General features: G+C 54.9%; 1 protein-coding gene across 6 annotated transcripts; it reads left to right on the top strand.

The window, feature by feature from the left end:
* The first annotated feature begins 300 nt into the window (after positions 1-300).
* On the top strand, positions 301-22,018 carry LOC124234486 (BPI fold-containing family B member 1-like). Of its 6 annotated transcripts, none has more exons than XM_046651834.1 (16): positions 301-457; positions 2,805-2,956; positions 5,484-5,625; positions 6,314-6,421; positions 7,333-7,479; positions 8,236-8,317; positions 11,256-11,319; positions 13,018-13,103; positions 14,100-14,279; positions 15,219-15,272; positions 15,758-15,916; positions 17,221-17,288; positions 18,173-18,218; positions 18,676-18,739; positions 19,701-19,777; positions 21,874-22,014. In XM_046651834.1, the coding sequence occupies exons 2-16, from the start codon at positions 2,845-2,847 to the stop codon at positions 21,904-21,906; spliced, it is 1,422 nt and encodes a 473-aa protein (XP_046507790.1). In that variant the 5' UTR covers positions 301-457; positions 2,805-2,844; the 3' UTR covers positions 21,907-22,014. The 6 variants fall into 6 exon arrangements, with proteins under 6 accessions (XP_046507790.1, XP_046507791.1, XP_046507789.1 ...); XM_046651835.1 differs by lacking the exon at positions 301-457 and adding an exon at positions 467-561 and having other exon boundaries at positions 21,874-22,015; XM_046651833.1 differs by lacking the exon at positions 301-457 and adding an exon at positions 2,291-2,421 and having other exon boundaries at positions 21,874-22,015.
* Positions 22,019-22,780: the final 762 nt, after the last annotated feature.

A 22,780-nucleotide genomic window follows, 5' to 3' on the forward strand; every position in this document is an offset into this window, starting at 1 on the left:
CCGCAAAGCTGGGATAACAGCGCTGACCCTGGTGAGAACGAGGCTCCACCAACAGGACTGATGTAAAGCCTGGGGTAGCACCTGCCACATCCTAGGCGTTAACGCATCGTCACTGCTACTGTTCTCATCGTTGTCCCCTTGGGAATGACTGTCCAGAAGGCAGGGAGCCCCTTGTACAGGCCTCACCGTACCTGGTCCAGCTGCCCTGACACATGCCCCACACCCCGCCCACCTCTCAAGTCAGCCAGACCCTCCTTTCTCCAACCTCAGGAAGCTGGAGCCCCAAGGCTGCCTCCGGACAGGGCTGTGGTTCACTGGAAGCCACAAATATTTACCTTGGAGACCTCAGCCCAAGTGCAGAGGGTGGCTGCCTGGTCAGCGTGTGCAGGACATAAGACGACTTCCAGACCCGCTGTCCAGGTGGGAGAGGAGCGGCCGAGGACTCCAGCGTGTCCAGGTGAAAGCGCGGGGAAGGGGCTGAGGCCTAGTCTCCAGGGAGCTTCTGGGCTGGAGACACCTGCTGGCGTCCCGTCAGGAGCAGGAGGGAGGCTTGGCCCCAGGGTGAGGTCCCTGGGTCCACTACGACCCTCTTGAGGGTCAGAGCCGGCGGGTAGAGAGGTGCCCAGCTCCCTCGCCCACAAGACCAAAGGGTGGTAATGAAGGACTCAGACCAGTTGAGTCTTTCTCTGACCTCATCTCGATGACAAGATCCCACTCTGCACTCGCCAACTGCCCTGCGCCAGACCTGTGCTCGGGTGACTCTGGGGACAAGCATCAGATAGTCGTGGCCCTGGAGGAACTCCCCATGTGGGCCAATGTGGCACATGCTGTGCTCAAGGAAAGCCCAGGGTCATGGTGGTGGAGGGCAGTCAGAGGAGGCTTCCTGGAGGAAGCGACATATCTTTTGAGAAGCTGAGTAAGAGTTGGCTGGACAAAGGAAGAGAGAAAGGCATCCCATGCATAGGGAACAGCATAAGCAAAGGCCAGGAGGTGAGGTCCCATGTGGTGGGTGTGTGCACGGTGCTTGGACTCGGGGAGGAGATGCCTTCCCACAGGAGGGAACGCCACTGTCCTCCTGGTTCCCTGAGCACCTCTGAGCAGAGGACAGAGTGGTGGGTGAAGGTAACGGAGGGAAAAGAGGGTCATGGTGCTTGAAAGAAAAAGACTATGGAGTGGGGGCGGGGGCTCCCAGGACAAAAGAGCCGAGTGCCGGGCGTCAGTTCTTTCTCCAGCTTTGACTGCAAGGTGGTTCCTTCTGGCCCAGCATCAGCAGTAAGAGCTACCATAATTGTAATACCAGCTGATAGTCATTGAGCGCTTGCGGATCACTGGGCCACAAACGGACTGTCTCACTTAATCCTCGAACAGCCCTGTGATGTAAGTGTTATTACTACTCCTTATTTTAAAGCTGAGAAACTGAGACTCAGAGAGAGTAAGTTACTTGTCTGAGATCACACAGCAAGTGGTAGAGGCCTCCACTCGAGTCTGTCTGACTCCCAGGCCCACTATGTTTCTCCTGCACCCTCAGGCCTCCTGACACTCAGGGATGGGGGTCCTGTGACTTGACAGGGTCCCCACGACCCAGACCTCCCCCATGTAGCAGACTCAGATCCCCCTTTTTCAGGGCTCCTGAGGCCGTTCAGTCATTCAGCAACCATTCGTTTATTAAACATCCACTGTGTACCAGGCCCCATGCCGGGAGCTGGCGACACAGTGGGGGCAAGTGGACCCACCCGCCCTTCTGGAGTTCAAGGCCTGGTCAGGAGGCCACTGTGGAGTCATTATGCAGGTGTCTCACAGGGCCCCCACTGCTCCAGCTCACGGAGACATGTGTCATCGGGACACCACGTCGTCTTTAGCAACAAGAACCACGTGGGAGCCGAGCAAGTCAGCATCTTCCCTCCCCCAAGCAGGACAGTCCACAGAGGGCAGAGCTCCCATGGGGGCTTGGAGGCAGAGCCAGGGCGCAAGCTGGAAGCTCAGGACCAGGTTGCAGTTGCTGCCGCTCCGCCCCGTGGAGGGGACAGAGCAGCCAGGGGCCAGAACAGCCCAGCTCCCCTCCCAGGAGATGCCCAGGCCTCTCCCTCTCTCTACCTTTCTCTCCCTGCCTCCAGACAGCCGCCTGCTCCCTCTTCAGCCCTCTTAGGATTGCAGATTAAGCAAACAGCCGTCCTACACCTGAATTCTCATTTCCCTCCTGCCACCAAACTTCCTGTCCTGGGCACACCCCCAGCCCAGGGCAACATCTCTCCAAGTGCCGTCCAGGGTCTCAGGCGGAAGGAGAGGGAGAGCTTTCAGAGAAGGGACACATGGGCAGAGTCCTGAGGGCGAATAGGAGTTCAGCAGGCAGATAAGAAAGGGGAAAAGCATTACAGGAAGCAGGAAGAGCAGGCACAAAGGCACAGACACAGGAGGGAACATGTGTGTTCTGGAAACCTCAGGCAGGTCGGAATGACGGGGACTTCAGAGAGCAAGAGGGGAATAAGCAGGAGGTGAGGTTGGCCGAGGTTGGGCCAGGAAGGGTTTACGTCCAAACGCCATGACGAAGGGCACTACTTCATTATGCCCACTTGCCAGATGAGAAAACTGAGGCACAGAGAGGTTAAGCTGATTGTTTAAGGCCACACAAAGAGCACCTGGCAGCAGAGGCAGGACACAGACCCAAAGAGTTGGGCTCCAGAGCCCATTCTCCTAACCACTTCAACAGACAGCCTCTCCTGGACTCCGTGCCCCACGTCACCAGGCGTGGTGGGCCTGCCCTTGGCCTCTGTGCTGTCCAACAGGGCCCTCTGTGCTCACCCCAGGTTCCGATGCCTGCCACCTGCTACTACTGACCCCAGGAAGATGGCCGGTCCGTGGACCTTCGCCCTCTGTGGTTTGCTGGCAGCCACCTTGGTCCGAGCCACCCTCAGCCCTGCTGCGGTTCTCAGCCTCAGCCCAGAAGTCATTGAAGGAAGTAAGTCTTGGTCACCCAGTCCTCAGCACCATAAGGCAAGGGGCAGGTGGAGCAGCCCTCCAAAGGAAGGAGGGAGTTCCCCATCACTGGAGGTATGCAAGGCACAGCTGGGTTCCCAGGTCCACAGTGAGACTCGAGTGGATGAGTTATAAAGGTTGGGGGTGTCTATGGTCTCAAGAGTCCACAATTCCAAGATCCCTTCTTAAAATCCATGATTCCAAACCCAGCCACTGTGAGCTTCCGTGGCCTGCAGAAGGGATGTGTGGTGCTGCGTGCGACGGTGCAGCTGTCCCCCTACTGCTGTCCTCTAAGCCCACCGCCAGCACACCCCCTCAGAGGGGGACCCAGTGTGCAAGCAGTCCCGGAGCGCAGACCCTCAGCTAGGACTCTGGTGGCCTGCAGCTCAGGCGCAGCTCTGCCGCCCTCCAGCTCTGTGGCCCTGGGCAACTCCCCGAACCTCGGTTTCCTCCTCTGGAAACAAATAAGAGGGGCTGCATCACTGGTTGTTGGGATCGTCCAATAGGATAGGAAGTGACAAAAGCTTTTGTGAACTCTAAGGCTGGGCTTCTTGACCCCAGCGGTTCTGACCCTGTGGGTCAAATAGCTCTGCAGTGGGCGGGGGCTGTCCTGTGCCTTCTAGGATGTTTAGCACCATTCTTTGCCCAGTTGTGAGCACCAGAAATGTCTCCAGAGGTTGTCAAATGTCTCCTAGGGCATGGAATCGCCTCAGCTGAGAACCTCTGCTCCAGAACGTTGTCCCCCAGGAGGATGACAATCAGTCGGCCCTGGAGGTCCATGTAAAGCACTCAGAGACCAGCCCTCTGCATGCAGTGGGCCAGGCCTGGGCTGGATGGGCAGGGGCAGGGCCCGGTCCTGTAGGGCCACACAGGCGCTGCCCCCAGAGGAGGGATCCCTGAGCAGGGACCGGGAGCAGAGAGGCAGGGGTGCCCTGGGCCCACGCTGTGAATCACAAGCACAGGGAACTTCAGCCAGAAGCAGCCTGGAGATGAGCAGCCATGGGTTAGGTTTCCCCAGCAGCAGAATCTGCGTCGAGGAGCTGTGGACAAGGGGGTGGCTTAGGAAGTGACTCCAGGAAACCCTGCAGGAGAGTGGGAAGCAAGGCAGGTGAGAGCAAGCCAGGTGCCACCAGGAGCTGGAAGTCTGGGCGATGAGTGAGTTGGGGTCGTCAGGAGGCAGGAACCACACAGTAAGCCCAACAGATAAGTTTGTACAAAGAATTATGAGCAGGGGATGGAGTAATGGGGAATTGGCTGAGAAGGAAAAAAGAGAATTCCAAAGGATACCCTAGGGATGGGGGATGGGGTCTAATCCAAGGACAGAAGAAAGCTGGAGGGCAGAACCCTCCCCAGCCTCAGGGGGAGAGTGTGGTTGAAGCCCACTGGCTGGTGGAGAAACGTCCTGAGCCGTCCCAGGTCAGAGCTGGCCCACAGGGGGCGGGCTGAGGCTAGCGGGCAAACTGCCTACCAGGGCGCTGACAGGCTTCTCTGGGAAGCTGCCCCGAGGAAAGGGGCTGCCGTCGGCTCCCTGGGAAGCTCTCTGTGAAGCTGTCTGGGGGAGCTGGGTGCCCGCAGGAGTCACAAGCTGCCCTCAGGAGAGCTGCAGAGCACACAGCCCTGGGCAGTGACACCACAGCAGCCTGGGGACAGGAGCACCCAGGGCCAGGAGGGCAAGCTCCTTCCTCCTTCCTGTCCTTCCAGAGCCTCTAGTGACACAGCTTAACACTGTGCCAGCTGGCCAAGGAGGACTATTGACAGGGCCCAGTGTCATTGTCACGAGGCAGGCAAAAAGTGTGGCTTTGTTGCTGAGAGGTAAAAACACACAGGGACTCTGGGCACAGCGGGGCACACACATCTGAGTCATCCTGCCAGAGAGCTCGGAGAGCTGGGTGTTTATGACCAGTTCCCATCAGTCAGTGGCTGAAGGCTGTTTCGGAGCATCACCTCTCCAGGCTTCTGACCTGCTTTGCACACAAGCCAAATGGGGTCTGGCTGCCAGGGGAAAAGCCCCGAAGGGATCAGACCCCAGGGCTCCTATTTCGACCTCTCTCTGCTCAGCACCTGAGGCTCTTTGGCCAACGGGCCCATAGGATGTGGATGCAGAGTATTGTTAGCAAGTGTGTTTTGGTGGCAAAATGGTCCCCAAAAGGGCTTCATGGATCCTCCACCTCTTGACTCCGGAAGTGTTTGCCGCTGGCAGGTGGGAGGGATGCAGGTCCGTGTCCCGGGTGTACTGGCCAATGAGCCAGCCCGATGCTCACAATGCTCAGGGGTGTGAACGGTCCCCCCAGTGCCCCAGCCTCAGTCCTCACGTGAAAATGACCCATCTGGGCCATCATCCTAGAGGCCACAGGTACACAGTGGAGATGGTCAGGATGGAGCCATCCATACCCTCGCCTTCTGCCCAAGTCTGAGTAGCCCTGAGTGATGCCCCCTCCCAGCCTGAGCCCCTGCCAAGCCATCCTTCCTGCCCCACCTGCTGGGCCCTAATCCCTGGGCTCTGCCTCCAGAGCTGACACAGAAGCTGAAGGACCATGATGCTGTCGACATCCTCTGGCGGCTGCCGCTGCTCAGCACCATGCGGGAGAAGCCGGCCGGGGGCAACCCCATTCTAGGCAGCCTGGTGACCTTCCTCATGAAGTATATCATCTGGTAGGTGGAGCGGAACCACGTTGGGAGCTGGCTCCTTCCCCACACCCCTGCCCAGGACACGCTTTGCCTGCTCAATCGATCAGTCCACAAGCATCAACTAGTGTCAGCCCTGTGCCTGACCGTGAGGAACGGAGCAACGAAGTCCCTCCCTGAGAAGCTCCCAGAGGAGTTAACAAACCATTAGAGACTGACACAGGAACCCTAATGGTGGACCCCAGATGAGGGTCGCCTGGGGTGGGAGGGTGAAGGGATAAGGTGACACTTCCTAGTGGACGGAGGTCACAGGTGAGCCAATGACTCCATGCTCACCAGGAGACAAGAAGACAATGGCGCTCCAGGCAGAGGGACCAGCCTGGGCAAAGGGAGAGGGGGAGAGTTGGTCAGATGGCTGGAGCTCAAACCCCAAGGTGAGGACTGAGAGGTCAGCAGGGCCAGATCCCAGAGGGTCTTACAGGTCAGCCCAAGGAGCAGGGATTCCTCTCCTAAGTAGGGTGGAGGGAGCCAAGGGGTGCTTTGAGCAGGAGTGGAGGGGAGGGATGGAAAGACCATGCTGGGGAGGAGTCAGTGGACAGGACTTGGGTCCAGCTACTGACTGGGCACCAGGCAGACAGGAAAGATGAAGGAGAGCAGGTTTGGGGGTGATAATTGAGCGTGAGGCGTGAATCTCATCTCTCTGCATCCCATCCAGGCTGAAAGTCACCTCAGCCAACATCCTCCAGCTGCAGATACAACCTTCAGCCGATGGCCAGGAGCTGGTGGTCAAGGTCCCCCTAGACATGGCAGCTGGATTTAACATGTGAGTGTCCCCTTGGTCAGGCACAGCGGGCCTGGTAGGTTCATCCACTCATTCCTCCCTTTCCTCCATGGAGGTATCTGGAAAAGAGAGTTCCAAGCAGAGGGAAGAGCAAGTGCAAAGGCCCTGAGGCATGAGTCAGCTTGCCTTGTTCAAAGAATGGCAAAGCAGGGGGGAGGGGGAGAGAAGTGGGAGGTGAAGCCAGCAGGCAGCCAGGGCCAGATCTTACAGGGCCTTGTGGGCCAAGGTGAGGAGTGGTTTTACCAAGTAGGATGGGAGTCATGGAGGGTTCTCAGTAGAGGAAGGACATGACATGATGTAACATTTTTAAAGAATCCATCTGGCTGCTGTGTACGGGGCAAGAGTGGAGGCAGGGAGGCCATCCAGAGACCACCGCAATAATTCAGGGGGAGACAGTGACAGGTCGGCCCAGGGTTTGGGGGCAGGAAGGCGGTGAGAAGTGGTCAGCTTCTGGTTTGGAGGTAGGTAAAGACAACAGGATTCAAGATGATTGAATGAGGGGGGAGAGAGAGAAAGACTGGGGAGCCAAGGCTGACTCCAAGGCTTTTGCCTGTGCAGCTGGCAGGACGGAGTGGCCAGCTACCAAGATGGGGAAGGCCGTGAGAGGAGCAGTTTGGGAAGGATCGCGGTTCCGTTTTGTACGCGTTAAATTTGAGACGCCTGAGTAAGGAGTAGGGTATAAGTTTGGAATCTGTTGGAAAATGCAGAGGATTTAAACCAGGAGAGGAATCACAAACTGAGCCTGGGATAAAAAAAAATTGGGGAGATGAGGAGAACCCAGCAAAGGAGCTTGAGAAGGGCGGTGAGAGAGCCGGAAGACAGAGATGGACACCAGCTTTGCTCCAGCCTGGCGCTGGGATGGTGCTCACAGCATCGGGCACCTCCACCCCCAGGCCCCTGGTCAAGAGTATTGTGGAGATGCACATGGAGACGGAGGCCCAGGCCATCATCCGAGTGGAGACCAGCGAGAGGGGCGGCACTCTCGTCCTCCGCAACTGCTCCAACAGTCAGGGGAGCCTGCGCCTCAGCCTGCTCCGTCGGTGAGTGCCAGCACCTCCCGCCGGGCTCCCTCCACGCCTGGGAGGGAAGCCAGGTGGTGGCCATACCCATTTTACAGATGAAGAACACTGGAGAAAGAAAGGGCCTCCCGACTCTTGATCTGGGGCTCCTTCCAGGGAATGTGTGATGCCAAAGAAAGTTCAAGACATCAAGGATGAAAGTCATAATGGTGGGACTTCAGGCATCATGCAGGGAAGTGGGGCAAACATTTAAACGTGGAGAGGACGTGAGGAGGGGCTTCCTAGGGCCCCTCAAAGCACCGCAGGCCAGCTTGGGTGGGTCCATGGGGAAAAACATGCCTAGGGGTCAGGCAGACGCATCTCCTTCATGTCCTGCCTGGTTGACGCCAGGCAAGCCGCCTCCCTGTGCCTCCCCGTCCAGAGCAGAGGCAGAGGATCAGATCAGACCACAGCCGTGAAGCACTCAGCACAGGTGGGGCACACGGCAGGTGCTTTCCCCTCCTCCTTAGCAGGAGCATGGGGAGAACACCGCTGCCAGCATCCCAGTGTGGGGCACAAACTTCTAGAGACATCGCCCAGCCCCTGCTCCCTGAGAACGCTGCCACCGTCTACACCTGGCCCAGGGTGTAGACTCTACTCCCAGCCCGTCTCTGACAGGTTGTGTGACCTTGGGCAGGTTCCTTCCTGCCCTGGACTCTGTCTCCCTTTCTGTGAAACGGGGGAGAGGTGACCATCTCTGACCCTTCCTAATCTCTCTCCCCTTCTCCCCTCCGGAAGCTTCTCCTTCCTGGTCAACTCCTTAGCCGACAAGGTCATGAGCTTCCTGCTGCCAACCCTGCCCACGCTGGTGAAAAGCCAGGTGAGTGGAGTCAGGGCCCCTCTGGCCTGCAAAGATTGCTCCCCCCACGGGGCTGGGGTGGAACTGCAAGCTGGTGCTTAGGGACCTGTGTCTCCTGGAGGGGGGACTTCTGCGCCTGGATCATTCTTTCAGCAATGGATCATTGAGGTCCAGGTAACGGAGCTGCCAGAAGTCCACCAGGAGACCTTGATCAGTGATGTGCTGACAAATTGTTAACAGCTGACACTGGAGGGCAGGGAGCCCTGATTGTAGCATTTGAGGATTTCTCTGGTATAAACCTCCACAGCCAGTTCAAGCTACTAGCATGATGCCATTGCGCAGAGTTGGGAAGAAGTGCATAGCAGCATGCTACTTTATGGTACTTCCACCATACAGATGCGATAGACATAAATATCCTCAAGAGCAATAGATAATAGGAAAATGTAACAAAAATTAGGAACCAATAAGTTTTGAGTTTTCATTAACTCTACTTTTAGCATAATTAATTTAGTTGTAAGTTTACATAATTTAATTTTTAGTAATGTCTGGATTTAGCACACAGCTCAGAAATTCCCCCAAAAGGTAGCCATTAGCCCTTGCAAACTGGTACAAGCTGGCTCGAGAATACCAGTCAGTGTCTCGCACCAATCTGTGGTCTTCAGGGGTCTGTCGCCCACCAAGTCCTGCTGGGTTTATTTTTCTGAGTCAGTAAACACAAATCAGTCTCACTTCACAAGGCCCTTCTATGTCACAGGTGAACTAAAACTCTTTAAGTTGGATTCACCCACTTTGACCATTGCTTCCCACTGTAAATTCCAAGATGTAGTCACAGCAGTGGGCCTCCTGGGGTTCAAAACACCTCCTAAGATAATTCATAAGTTTATTACACTAAGACTATTTTGAATTGAAAAGACAATGTGATAACTAAAACAACTTTGGGGGGAAAGTACGTGGAATTCTTCCACTGTAACTTGGCTGCTGTTTTCCCTTTTGCATTTTGCCTTCCAATCCCCATCCACAAGCACGCAGACTTTTACGTGGCTGCACTTGGGATCAATACTATTGGGTATTCCTTAAGTCATATCTAGTTTCTATGCCATTGTACGACAGTCATAATATTGTCATAACTGTAGCATGTTTAATACGTTACTAAGCCATTCTAGAGAGCCTTTATAATAGCATCTGAAAGTAAGTAACTTTGTAAAATTGGACTTCTGTTATGTGAGGTATTTTTCCTTTTAACAAATCACTTTTTCTATTTAACGGTGGGAGATTCTTAAAGTAGGGCCCAGCAGGAAATTTTTTCCCAGCCTCCAGCAAAATTATAGTTTAACTGGCATCATACTTTAATAGCTAAAAATGTATTTCCTACTAGAAAAGATGGCAAGAACTTGGGATTATAAAATGTTCTTTACCTAATATCTGTTTTCAAGGGTGAAAAGCCAAATATATTGAACAACATGAGAAAACTGGCATTCCATTAATGATCATGGTTTCCCAGCATGATTCACTGGATTTGATATGACGGTCATATGAATATTTCATCTGGCATGAAGGGAACAGGCACCCCATGTTTAAATCTGGCAGGAGCCCATCTAGAAAATGCCGAAGGCCCTTTCAGTGCAAATATGTGGGTCCCAACTCCAGGTGCACATCAGAACCTCCTGGGAAGGCTTTTAAAAACGCAGATATCTGGGCTACACCCCAGAGACGCCTGTGTAAGTGGTCTGGGTGAGGCCCTAGTGTCCCGCAGGATTCTAGCTCCCTGGAGATCCTAATGTGTAGGAGAGCTGAGATCCACTGGTGCAAGTGAGGGACAGGGAATTGTGGGAGAAGGTGCTGAGATGGCCAGGGACAACTTTCCCACGGGGAACAGACGGTCCCTCAGCAGTGGATGCTGGGAGCCTCTGAGCCCAACTCCTCCACCCTCCCTGGGTTCTGGGTGGCAGAGCAGCCTGGAGCAGGGAACGGGTTTTCAGAGAAAAAGTTAACATTTCTCAAAGGGCATTGTCCTTTCTTGAGAGTAAGTTCTTCCAGAAGTTCTTCCACTAGGGAAATTGTACCCAAGACAAAATGACAAAGTCTCAGAGCACTGCCCTGGAAAATGGGCTGCCTAGACCAGAGGATGAGGCCTTTGGGCCCCAAGGGCAAGTGAGTCAAATGTGCAAGCCCCTCCTTAAGCAGAACAGGTGCGACCAGAGTTAGGTTAGGCCAGCGTTTCTCACCCTCGGCACTGCTGACATTTGGGCGGGATAATTCTTTGTTGGGGGGTGCTGTCCTGTGCGTTGTGGGATGTTTAGCAGCATCCCTGGCCTCTCCCCACCAGATGCCAGTAACACACCCTCTCCCTCCAGTTGTGACAACTTTTAGTTCTGTCTCCAGAAACTTCCAAATGTCTCCTGGGGAGCAAAACCCTCCCCTGCTGAGAACTGCTGGCAGTTTTGAGGGGAGAAGAGTTCAGTGGGCAAAGGGACGTGTTGGGGCTCGAAACCCTCAATGGGCACAAAGAGATAGTCCGTGAGTCTGGCCGGGTGTGTCTTCTGGCCTCTGTGCTAGAGTCTAACATGCAGAAAGAACTCAGTAACGATTTGTTGAATGAGTAAGTGAATGAAGGGATGAATTCTCCATTTTCCTTTCATGAGAAAACATGGGATCTCATGAACAAGACAAGGAGTCTGATGTCGAGGGCAGCTGGCGAGCCGGGCACACCCTGGACATAGGGCAAGGGACAAACCATTGCAAAAAGTCCCAGGTGACACTGGGGGCCAGGGTGGGCTCTGAGCAGCAGGGATGGCTCTGGAGGAGTGGACGAACCACTGACTCCTCAACCCCAAGGATGAAAACTTGGCTGGCCATGGGCACAATGGTGGGACTCAGGCCTGGTAGGCTGGGCACGGGTCACTGTGGGGCTGTGTTCTGGCCCCTCGCTGATGGAGGCCCTGCGTTTGTGCTGTTGCAGCTGTGTCCCGTGATCGAGGCAGCCTTTGAGGACATGCGTGAGGACCTCCTGCGCCTGGTGAGGGGTGAGTGCACCAGTCTCTCCCACCTCTTTTACATTGCTGCTGAGCCGGCCCCCCGGCCCTGCCTCTGCCCAGGGCGGGCCTCCCCAGGCAGGCCTGAGCAGCAGGTTGGAGGAGCAGACAGGAATTCACGACTGTGGCTTCATGAGTGCCTACTATGTGCAGGTTTCTATGTGAGCCAGCGGGGGCAGCAGCTGAACCCAAGCTCAAATGCAAACTCTGCCATCGACGCTGTCCGTGACTTTGGGAAAGCCAGCTCCACTTCCTTATCCTCAGTTCCCTCATCCGTAAAATGGGCCTAAACTCCCTACCTCACAAGATTGTTAGCGAGGATGAAAAGATTACGGGAAAGTTCCAGGCACACAGCAGGTGCTCTGCCGGGCATGGAGAAGTGCTTACAAATGTGTGCTGAGTGGATAAATGAATGAATGAGTGAATGAGTGAATGATACAGCCACCACTGTAACCTGTTAGAGAAGAAGGAACCAGGGAAGAGACAAGATGTGTGCTCAGGAAGGAGGTCACTTCTCCCTCCCCAAGAGTAGCAGAGATGGGACGACGCAGGCTTCTGCCCCCACCTCGGAATTCTGCCGCGCTCAGACTCCTCAGAGAGAATTGGTGTGAAGAAGACAATTCTACCGTCTCCTCTTGGGATCTGAAGAAGCTCATGTAAAGGGCGACGGAGAGGAGGGGGAGAGGAGACGGAATCGATATGCATGGAGCCCCCGCGGAGCCCCGCTGGGCTGGGTATTTCATGGACACTGGCTGACTCTGCAGACAGCTCCATGAGCTCGTGATCACGACCCACTTCACAGAGAAGGAAATGGAGGCTCAGAGAAATTAAGTCATTTGTCCAGGTTCACAGAGGAAATTAGTGACAGGAGAAAGCTTAAACTCAACTCTTCAAGTTCCAAGTCTGGTGTCATTCCGATCTGAGCCGCTTTACTGGGCACCAGTCCTGCACAACCTGAGGCGGGTTTTATTATTTTACCCCCATTGTAAGGTGAGGAAACAGTTTCAGGGGCGAGAAGAGACTAGCCAAGGCCACTGGGGTCAAACGGAAGTCTATCTGGCTCCTCTGTCCCCCAGGTGCAGGGCGGGAAGTCTGGGGAGGGAGGGATGGTGTTGGGGGCCATGGGCCCCTCAGCGGACCTCCGGGTTTCCCGCAGAACAGCAGGGCAGATGAGATGCTGCCACCACCTGGAGCCTGAGGAGGGAATGCCAAGGCCACCTCAAGGGATGTGATGGACAGACCCAGACCCCGCCCGGGTAGGGGTGCAAATCAGTCTGATGGGGGAGGCGGAGAGTTATAAGCAATAGGTCAATTTTGTTCCAAACCAGGACTTCGGCGTAGGACCGACGAGGTTAAGATCCTTTCACACTGTGATGTGGAGCAAGTCATTTCAGTTTCCTGAGCCTCGGTTTCCGCATCTGTGAAATGGGGGTAATGATGAGACCCACCTCCTGAGGTTACTGTGAGGGTTACCAGCTAACACGTGTAGAGCTTCAGCCCGGTACCTGGCGCTCCGCATCTGCTCCATGAATGTCATCGTGATCATCATCGGTGTCATCATTCCCCCTGCGTCTCCCTACTTACCCCCCACCCCCGGGGCAATGATGCAGCCCAGTCGAAAGCAGCCCCCAAACCGCCCTGTCTGACAGTGCCCTCCCCCCTAATGGAACTTTCTCCTGTCCCGAGCAGTGCCCATTTCCCTCAGCTCTGGCCACTTGCAGTTTGACCTTCTGTCTCCTGCCATCAAGCATGACGTCATCCAGCTCCACCTGCAGGTGAGTGTCATGGGACCTCGAGGGTAAAGTGGGGACCTCAGTGCCCTTCTCTGACCACCAAGGGTCAGGCGCCATGGGTCTGTTTCAGGGGCGAAAACGCCAGTCACAGTAAGGACACACAGGCTGATTTAGAAAATCTCACAGGCTGAACGTGTGCCGTGTAAACCATTCTGACGGAGGAAGCCAGCAGGTAGAATCCAAGGGCCACACACAGATCTCGACCCCGATGATCTGTCCCCCACCCTGATTTTCCCAGGCAGGGGCCGGAGTGTGTGCTCTGGGCTCTTGGTCTTTCTCCTGGGCGAGCCCCTGCCAATCCCCAAATATCTGGTCACCTTGAACCAAGAGCCCAGGATCGAGACAGATCACTCAAGACATTGTGGATCACGCAGACCTAAGCTCTCTCCCAGCTCCACAGCTCCCTCGCTGTGTGGCTTTGGGAAACTTTCATCACCTTTCTGAGCCTCAGTTTCCTCATCTGTAAAATGTAGATAATAATAGTGACCAAGGAGAGGATGAAATGAGACTGCACAGGAGCCTGGTAACTCAGCTCCCTGCAAACTGTGGGGCTGCACCCTCACTGGAGCTGGCCTCCCTGAGGGACCAGGCCAACCTGGGCAGCGAGAATCCCAGACCAGCTTCCGTGGACCCTTTGGAAAACTGCAGCATCAAACACTTCCATCCATTTTGTTGCAAGTTTGAATTTTCCCTTCATCCAAAGGGTTTGTGCAGTATCTAAGTTGAAATCTAAATGCCAAATAAGACATCTAGGCTTAAAAAAGTCAGAGGTTATCTGAGGGGTCAGGTGGAGTAGATGTTGCTTGGCACCTGAGATAACTCATCACCTATGGCAAGGCATTGAATTCCAGGCTAAGCTTCCTGGCAGCAAATGCAAAAAGGGAAACAGACTGAATGGTGTCTTTTCCTTCTAGGTTGTTACTGGGTAAGTTGTGGAGTTAAAGTTCCCAGCCAACTCTCTGCTCTGTGTCTCCTCAGGCCGAGTTGTCGGACTCACAGGGAAAAGTGACCAAGTGGTTCAATGAGTCTGCAGTCTCCCTGACGATGCCCACCCTGGAAGGTGAACCTTTCAGCCTCACCATAAGGCAAGATGTGGTGAATGCTGCAGTCGCTACCTTGGTCCCTCCAGAAGAACTCATGGTCCTGTTGGACTATGTGGTAAGCCTCAGCATGGACAGAGGATGGGGCCACCTCTGCTGTATCATGGGAATATCCTGAATCAGTCAGGGCACAGGAACCCCCTAAGCCCCTGAGCAGGAATCCCCTGTCAGGCTCAGTTTAAACACCTCCAGTAATGGAGAGCTCACCCCCTCCTCTAACAGACCTTGCCTCTGACATAGACATCTAAAGCTGAAAATTTCCCTGGGGGACATCCATCCCCCATCCCAGTTCTGCCCCCTGGAACCTGATACACCTGCTTTCTCTATCAAGTACAGTCCTCTCAAGCCAAAGGAGTCAGATACTGAGTGGTCCAGGCATGGCAGTTGTGCCCCTGCCCTTCACTATGGGGCCCATGGCAGACATCGCTAATCGATCAGGGCCCTCCTTTCCACAGAGCCTAGATGCCAGCACAGCCTTAGAATCCTTATCAACACAGCACAGCAGGCAGTACCTCATGTCAACCAGAGTGTGCCACTCCTCCAGGGTGACTGATGAGGAAACTGAGGCACAGAGAGGGAAGGGTTGGCCCAAAGTTATGTGAGGGCATCAGGACTTCAGGTCAACTGATAGACAACAGGTGAGCAAGCTCTTGAGGATTAGAACTCAGGGTAGGGGGCTGGGGTGATGAGAAAGGAGGAGTGGTCACCAGCAACCACCTTCATGAGCACAGTAAGATCTGGGTCACTTCTCTACGTCCTCTGTGAGCAGAAAGCTGCCCACAGACCCCAACCACCACCAATCCACAGTGAAATTCCAGGCCAGCGGGGACCCCATGCCCCACAGCAGCTGACACAGGGCTGTTTTCCACCAGTGACAGACAGGTGGCCTGGACCACCAGGCCCACCCAGCTTTTCCAGGGCTCCCAGCAGTGGGGCTGCTGGAGGTGTGTCTCGCCTCTCTGCCCGCTGACCTGCTCTGGCCTCCTCTCATCCGCAGCTTCCTGAGCTGGCCCTCCGGCTAAAGTCGAGCATTAAGGTGATCAATGAAAAGGTAGGTCTGTTCCCATCCGCAGCTTGATGGGCGTTTGCTGGGGTCTCTCCACTGGCCTCTAGGGAATAAAATACATGTAGGCCCACTCTCCTTCCTTCCAGTACTGGTGACTTTGACAGACCAGGTCCTTGTCCTCACGGAGATTTCACTCTAACAGAACAGTTTGACCCGAATCAAATAATCACACAGATAATAGTTCAGTTGCAAGTGTAGTGAAAACAGGGCATCTTCTATGGGTTATGAGAGCGTTACTGGGGCGCCTGACACAGTCTGGAAGACTAGAGAGGGCCTCCCTGGAGGGAAGGGTATTCCAGACAGAAGGGGACAGCAACAATCCCTTCCAGGATCTGAGAGAAGGACAGTCTGGCTGGAGAGCAGAGAAGTAGCAGGAAGCCCAGGAAGGTGGGCGCAGGTCGGGCCCCCCAGGGCCTGTGAGCCACGGTGAGGCATGTGGGAGGCCACAGATGGGTGTGATGTCCTTCCAGGCTGCAGATCAGCTTGGACCCACACAGATCGTGAAGATCGTAACTCAGGAGACCCCAGAGCTCCTTCTGGACCAGGGCAGAGCCAAGGTGGCCCAGTTGATTGTGCTGGAAGTGTTTGCCACCAGTGAAGTCCGCCGCCCCTTCTTCACCCTGGGCATCGTGAGTTCAGTCGTCTGAGATGTCAGGAGCATCCTGGGGAGCCTCCTGTCCACTGCTCCTGTCCAGCCCTCTTGCTTTGCTAAATGTTTCCACCTCTCTTGTCACCCAGCAGAGAGGGAGTGGGGGAGCTCTCAACCAAGAATCAGGAGCTTTGGGGGCCCGACTCTGACTCTGTGACTTATTAGCCGGGCCTTGTGTACCCACCTTCTGAGTCAGTCATTGGCCACCAACGGCCCCAGGGTAGGAGGAACTTGACCTCCCAGAAGGGCAGCTCCATGTAGTGAGGGAAGGAACAGCAGTGAGCTGTTAGCAGCAGCACTCAGCAGCTGAGCAATGGATGCCCCATCCTATGGAGGGGGTCTGAGCGGGGCACCCACTGTATCCACTACTGAGAGCGAAGGGTAGAGAGAGACGAGGGAGGGTTCATGGCTGGGTGCCAGAACTGTGCCTAACCAAGGAGTCTGGGTGGCACCTGGTGGGCAGAAGGAGGCTCATGTTGACACTCTCCTTACAGCAGGGTTACCATGTACAGCTGTGCGGTTTGTCCACACACAATTTCAGACTACAGGATGCTTGATGCCCTGGCTTCCTGCTTTGAAGGATACTCCTATCGCCGGACCAGCAGTGGGAGTGGACTGCCGGGCCAGCCCCACTCCCTGGTGACCTGGCCCTTCTGTGGCCAACGGCAGGCTCTTTTCAAAAGGCCACCCAGGGCAGCCTGCACAACAATTTTGTTCTCTGCGTGCAGCTGGCCTGGAGCTGGAGCCTGGCCCTCTGCCCTCAGGCTCACCGCAGCCCCAGGCCAAGTTGATGTCTATCTTTGGCACCCGCATTTGAGACCTGGCTCAGCTTCTGACCTTTCCCATGATAATAATGGTTAACATTTACTAGAGGCTTACTGATCTTTGTCCCTCAGTTTCCCCACCTCTACAATGGGGTAATAATAGGAGCCACTGCATAGGGTTGTGAGGATCAAAGGAGATGACCATATAAAGCTCTTAAAACCCTGCCCAACACACAGTGAGGGCTCCATGCATATTGCCTGCTGTCGTCATCATCTTCATCCTCATTCCTCACAACAGTCCTATGCGGTCATCTGTCAATGGGGAGAGGGTGGAGGTACTGTCCCATTTAACAGATGAGAGAGTGAGGCCCAGAGAGGTCCAGCCCTTTCCCAAGGGCACAGAGCCAGTAGCTGAGATTCAGACGTGTCAACTTGACCCCAGAGCCTCCTTGCAGAACCCCACACCCCACTCTTGCAGCATATTCTTAAAAGAAAGGGGCCTGGGCTTCTCTTGTTGCAGGAAGCCAGCTCGGAAGCGCAGTTTTACACCAAAGGTGACCAACTTACGCTCAACCTTAATGAAATCAGGTAAACATGTGAATCATTATGAAGATTCTGGGGATGAAAACGAGTCTTGCCTCACGACCATTGCTTTTCTTTAAACGCCCGGTGCTTCGAGCCTCTGGGCTGTGGGCCTCCAGTGAAGGCTGCTCCAGGACGGGCAGGGAGGCGGCCCCTCCTGGACTGTCCCGCTGTCGGGCACTGAATGAGAGAAAGGGAAGAAAAGGGAGGCGGCCTTGCAGCAGCCATGGGGCAGGCTGACCCCGACCATGGGAACGGCCTGCCCAGCACCATCTTCTTGGACTTGGGCGCCCATTCTGGATGCCTCCAAGATAGAGGCAGCTACAGTCACGCCCGGACACTGAGGCCCCATGGAGCCCAGGCCAGCAGCGCAGGGCTCCAGCTGCCTGCCCACCTTCTCCCCTGCCCCACTCTCCCCCTGCCGCCCCAGAGGGAGTTCAGGGGCTGCGAACTGGAGCCTCCTGGGACCAATCGAGCCCGCAGATATGTTTTCATCAGCCCGCATAGGGTTAGGTTTTTTTAATATAAGCTAGTAGACAACTTATGAAAATCAGAATATCTAGCCACCGTGGGCCTGCATTCCTACCTGGCAGCAAATAGTTGAGCTGGGAACAAGGTGCCCCCTTAGAAGAAGCCTGAGCTCCCCAATTCACCTTGGTCCTCACTCCCGGGGGTGATTTTTCTGCTCTTTTAGCTACTATTTGTTTCCTCTCTCTGCCCTGCCACCCCACTACATTGTAAGCTCCATGAGGCAAAGATTTTATTTGGTCCACGGCCATATTTCCAGAGCCTGCACTGTGCCTGGGGCAGTAGGTGCCCAAATCATAGTTGTGGACTGAATAAACAAATGGGCTCTGAGGGGCCATTCTCATGGGCGTCTTCTGTTGCAGCGCCAATCGAATCCACCTGATGAACTCCGGCATTGGCCTGTTCGACGTGAGTATTAACAGATGGTCCCTGGAGACACGGAGGATAGCCCAGGATGGGCCATTTCAAAAAGATATATTGCTCAGGACCTGCTTTGAATGAGGCCCCCACAGGCAGCCCCGTGATGGGCTTGCTGGCTTCCCCATTATCAGCCAAAAAGTCCAGCCTCCTGGCTCAGGCGTTCACTGAGTGCCTAACAGAGCACTGGATCAGAACAGAGCAGAGCAGTGGAGCCACTGAGTGTGGGGCAGTGGGGGCAACCCTCTAATGCACCCCAAGCCCCCACCCCCAGGCCCAGGGCCCGCTGAATTTGTGCCGCCCTCAGCCTGTCCAGTCCCCTGGAAGCCCTCGCAGCTCTGACCAGCAGGGGACCTGGGACCCAGCATCTTCCCCCAAGTGCCCTCGAGATGGAATGGCTGGGAGGACTCCAGATTCAGTCAGGGTGATGGTGCTCTTTCTCTCACAGCCTGAACTTCTGAAAGACATCACCGCTGAGATGCTCACCTCCGCCCTGCTGCCGAATGAAAACGGTGCGTCCTTTACCATCCGACCCCACGCTCCCCAGGGCTTCACGGGCAATGCTTTCCTTCTGCTGCCCTCCTCTCCATGTGGGGCCCCTTGCATTCGTTTCTATCCAGCCTCAAAGCCTAGTTCAAATCCCATCTCCTCCAGGAAGCCTTCCCAGTCACCCAACTGGAAATGACCTCTCCCATCTGCAACACCCCAGCCCCACTCCTTTACTCATGGCGGAGCCCAGGCATGCCGCGATCATCAGGCAATGCCTGGCCTCACAGGCCAACAGTAGGAGAAGACAGAGTGTCAAGAGCCAACCACGGCACACTCTGTGTGCCTCAGGTTGACCTGGGTTCAAGTCCTGACGCCCCTCCTGCTGGCTGCCTGGCCTTGGACAAGTGGCCCTGTCATCCTGAGCCTTGCTTGCTCCATCTGTAAAATGGGAAATAAGAGTATCTTCCTCAGAGGCATAAAGAAGATGACTTTTCAGGGAGCAGAAAGGGGTGCCAGGCAGTCGGTGCTCAACGTTTCTTAGCCACAGCTGATGTTGGCATTGTTATCTGTGTCACTAGGGTAGAAGCCAAGAGAAAAGGTGGGATTACTCTCATCAAGCCCCCAGTCATGGGGTGGGGAGAACTGGGAACCTAGGCCAACCCTGCCTTTTTCATTTCTTTATTTGATTTGAGTTGGAGATGTCAAAACATAGATCCCTCTGCTGTGGATAATGGGAGCTCCTGACGGCTCTGGAGCAGAAGCGTGAGAGGATGTGAGGAGTCAGCCAGAAGCCAGTGCTGGAGGCAAAGGGTGGGGAGATGAGGCTGAGGGATGCTGGGGCCAGAGAATGTGTGAGCAGAGGCAGAAGGCATGGTCTGAATCAGGCGTGCCAGGTCCCAAGCCTCCTCTCGGAACTGTGAGCCTGCCCGCGGCTGCCCAATGCCACCGCCGGCCACCAGTGTCTGACCACATTTGTTATTTCAGGCAAATTAAGTTCCAGGATCCCAGTGTCAATGGTGAAGGCCTTGGGATTCGAGGCAGCCTCATGTTCTCTGACCAACGTGAGTAGAGCCATGTCCTGCCCCAGGAAGGGCACAGTCGCTGGGAGAGCCCTGGGCTGGGAGGTGGGGCCTGTGTTCCTATCCTGGCTCCACTGGTCACTCCTGGGGGACCTTGGGCAAGTCCCTTCTTCTCTCAGGGTCTCAATTCCTCATCTGGAAGTGTAAGAGAGCGACCATCCTGGCCTGGGGTCAATACACCTCCAGCTTTTTCACCCTATCTGTCATTCATTCATTTGTTCATTCATTCAGTAAGGCCTGGCATGCAGTCGATGCTCAATAAATGCTTGCTGAGCAAATGACTCTCCGTGGCAGCTGCTGGGAGGGGAGCTGTAGCAGCATCACCCCTACCCCAAAGTATTATCATGAATAATATTAACAGCCCGTAACTTTGTACCAGGCACTGGGGTATAGGCAGCATCTCGCACAGTCTTCACACCCGCCCTATGCGGTGGATCCCGTTACAATCCCCATTTTACAGACGGGCAAACCGGGGCTCAAGGATGGCAAGTCCATCTCCAAGGTCACACTCCCAGTAGGTGGCAGAGTGGGACTGGCACCCAGTACCTGTCCTGAGAACCCCCTGCTTTGAGCCCCAACCTCTGCAAGAGCCAATGATGGTGAGATGGGCCATCTCAGTCAGCCAGCCAGCAGGTATTTACTAAGCACCTACTGTGTGCCAGGCACTGATCACAGCAGCGAACAAAACAGACCAAACCCCGGCCCTCTTGGAGTTTGTATTCATCAACAATTACGAAAATCCACAGGTGACTGCCCACCCTTCCATGGTCAAGGTGTCCAACCCAAGGCCAAGGAGGACTTGGGACCAAACCTTTGACTCTCATTACTCCTGATTTCCCCAAAGCTGTGGATTGGTACCACTGAATCCCTGAGCTGTTTAGTTCTGGAGAAATCCACAGACGAAAGGAAGTCTCAAAAATGCCCCCAATGGGGCCAGCCCCATGGCACAGTGGTTAAGTTTGCACATTCCACTGAGGAATCCCAGGGTTCACCTGTTCAGATCCTATGCGGACAGAGTCCCGCTTGGCAGCCATGCTGCGGCAGGCATCCCACATATAAAGTAGAGGAAGATGGGCACGGATGTTAGCTCAGGGCCAGTCTTCCTCAGCAAAAACAGGAGGATTGGTAGCAGATGTTAGCTCAGGGCTTATCTTCCTCAAAAGAAAAAAAATGCCCTCAATGGGGTCACATTTCTGGGGAGATTAGGAAGCTTTGTTAACCATCTTCAAAGGCAAATTTACATTTGACTTATTATCAGCTGCCCACCCTCAAAAACCGTGTCCATCATTCAGCTGGCTGTGATGGAGAATAATGAGAACGGTACTGTGTATGGTACAGAGGCCGAGAGTCCAGACTCAGGGACGAGAGGGCCGGTTCAAATCCCAGCGTTGCCTCTCTCTAGCCATGGAGCTCAGGCTGATCCTTTGGCCTCTCTGAGCCCAGTTTCCTCATCCATAAAACCCAGCAGATGTCCAAAAACACAGCTCACGCACTAGTGGACGACATTACAATAGTCCCATTATAACATAAGCAGTTTATCTCAGATTCGTACTGCACTGGATTCCTGTTGGATGGACAAGTGGCGTCCACAAAACTGGATGGCTGGAGCTTGGTTCATTTCTTGTAGCTCTCCTTGGGGGGCATTTCACAACTTTTCTCTTTTTAAAATCAACTTGCGTAACAAAATCCATCATGTGCAGTTTGTGTTGGGAAGGTATCATTTCACTCTTTGGATCTGGCAGACCGTTGTCAACATTTTAGCTGCTGGGTCCCAGTGGATCCCCAGGAGTCTGCATTCTACACAACTTCTCGAGGAGTTTGGGGGTCAGCCGGGCTTGGGGACAACAGCCCTGCACAATCCCGCTCTCTGCGTGCAGGCGCTCTGCCTGTGGCCCGACCCGGGCAGAGAGTCACTGCTCACACGCAGACCCTGCTCCTCTGACCCTTCCCAGAGTTCTGTTTGCGGGAGTTCAGGATCATGACCCCCAGTGCCGGCGGTCACCTTGTGGAAGATCAACGGGCATAAACCACAAGGCAGGAGGAAAAATCCCCATTTGACTTCTCTCCTCCGATTCCAGGATGCCCTCGTGGTCACCCCGGCCTCCTCGTAGAACCCCGGACCGCTCTCCTCTCTCCCGGTGAAGACTTGGACGGTGGCCATCCAGGGCGGGCTGGGTCCCAGTGGGAGTGTGGGAGCCAACTCTGTAGACTGCCCCTCTCTGTGAAAAATAAATACTTGCCTGTGACTCCTGTAGTCTGGAGTGCATCCTTGTCCCAGCTCAGGAGTCTTTCTGCCCCCAGCAGCCTTGGGGGCTGGACATCCAAGCCACATCTGGGTCATTCAGGCCCCTCTGAGCCAGTCGGGGCCATGTCTGAGCTCTGTGTGGGCCACATCAGACCACATGTGGATAATGTCCAGGGTCTCAGCCACCTCCCTGGGCTTCAGGAATAAGAAAGCCTGTGGTGGGGCTGGCCCCGTGGCAGAGTGGTTAAGTTTGTGCGCTCCGCTGCAGGCGGCCCAGTGTTTCGTTGGTTCGAATCCTGGGCGCGGACATGGCACTGCTCATCAGACCACGCTGAGGCAGCGTCCCACATGCCACAACTAGAAGAACCCACAACGAAGAATATACAACTATGTACCGGGGGGCTTTGGGGAGAAAAAGGAAATAATAAAAAAAAAAATCTTTTAAAAAAAAGAAAGCCTGTGGTGCCCTCCCTGTTGGCCTCAAGAACACCTACGGTGGGACAAGCTCGTTGGCGGGGGATGCACGTTTTGTTGATCTTGGCAGTGTTGGGGGTCGAGGGCTCTGAACAGCGTGACTCTGGAGGCAGGCTTGGAGTTCTGGCCTGGCCCCTCAATGGCTGGTTGACCCTGGGATGTGGCTTCCCCTCTGTGGGCCTCAGTTTCCTTCTCTATAAATGGAGAGAATCATGTCCCCACCTTGGACAGCTGTGGTGAGGATGAAATGAGAGAGAAGGGCTCCC

Source organism: Equus quagga, unplaced genomic scaffold, assembly GCF_021613505.1.
Source record: "Equus quagga isolate Etosha38 unplaced genomic scaffold, UCLA_HA_Equagga_1.0 80795_RagTag, whole genome shotgun sequence".
NCBI lineage: Eukaryota > Metazoa > Chordata > Mammalia > Perissodactyla > Equidae > Equus > Equus quagga.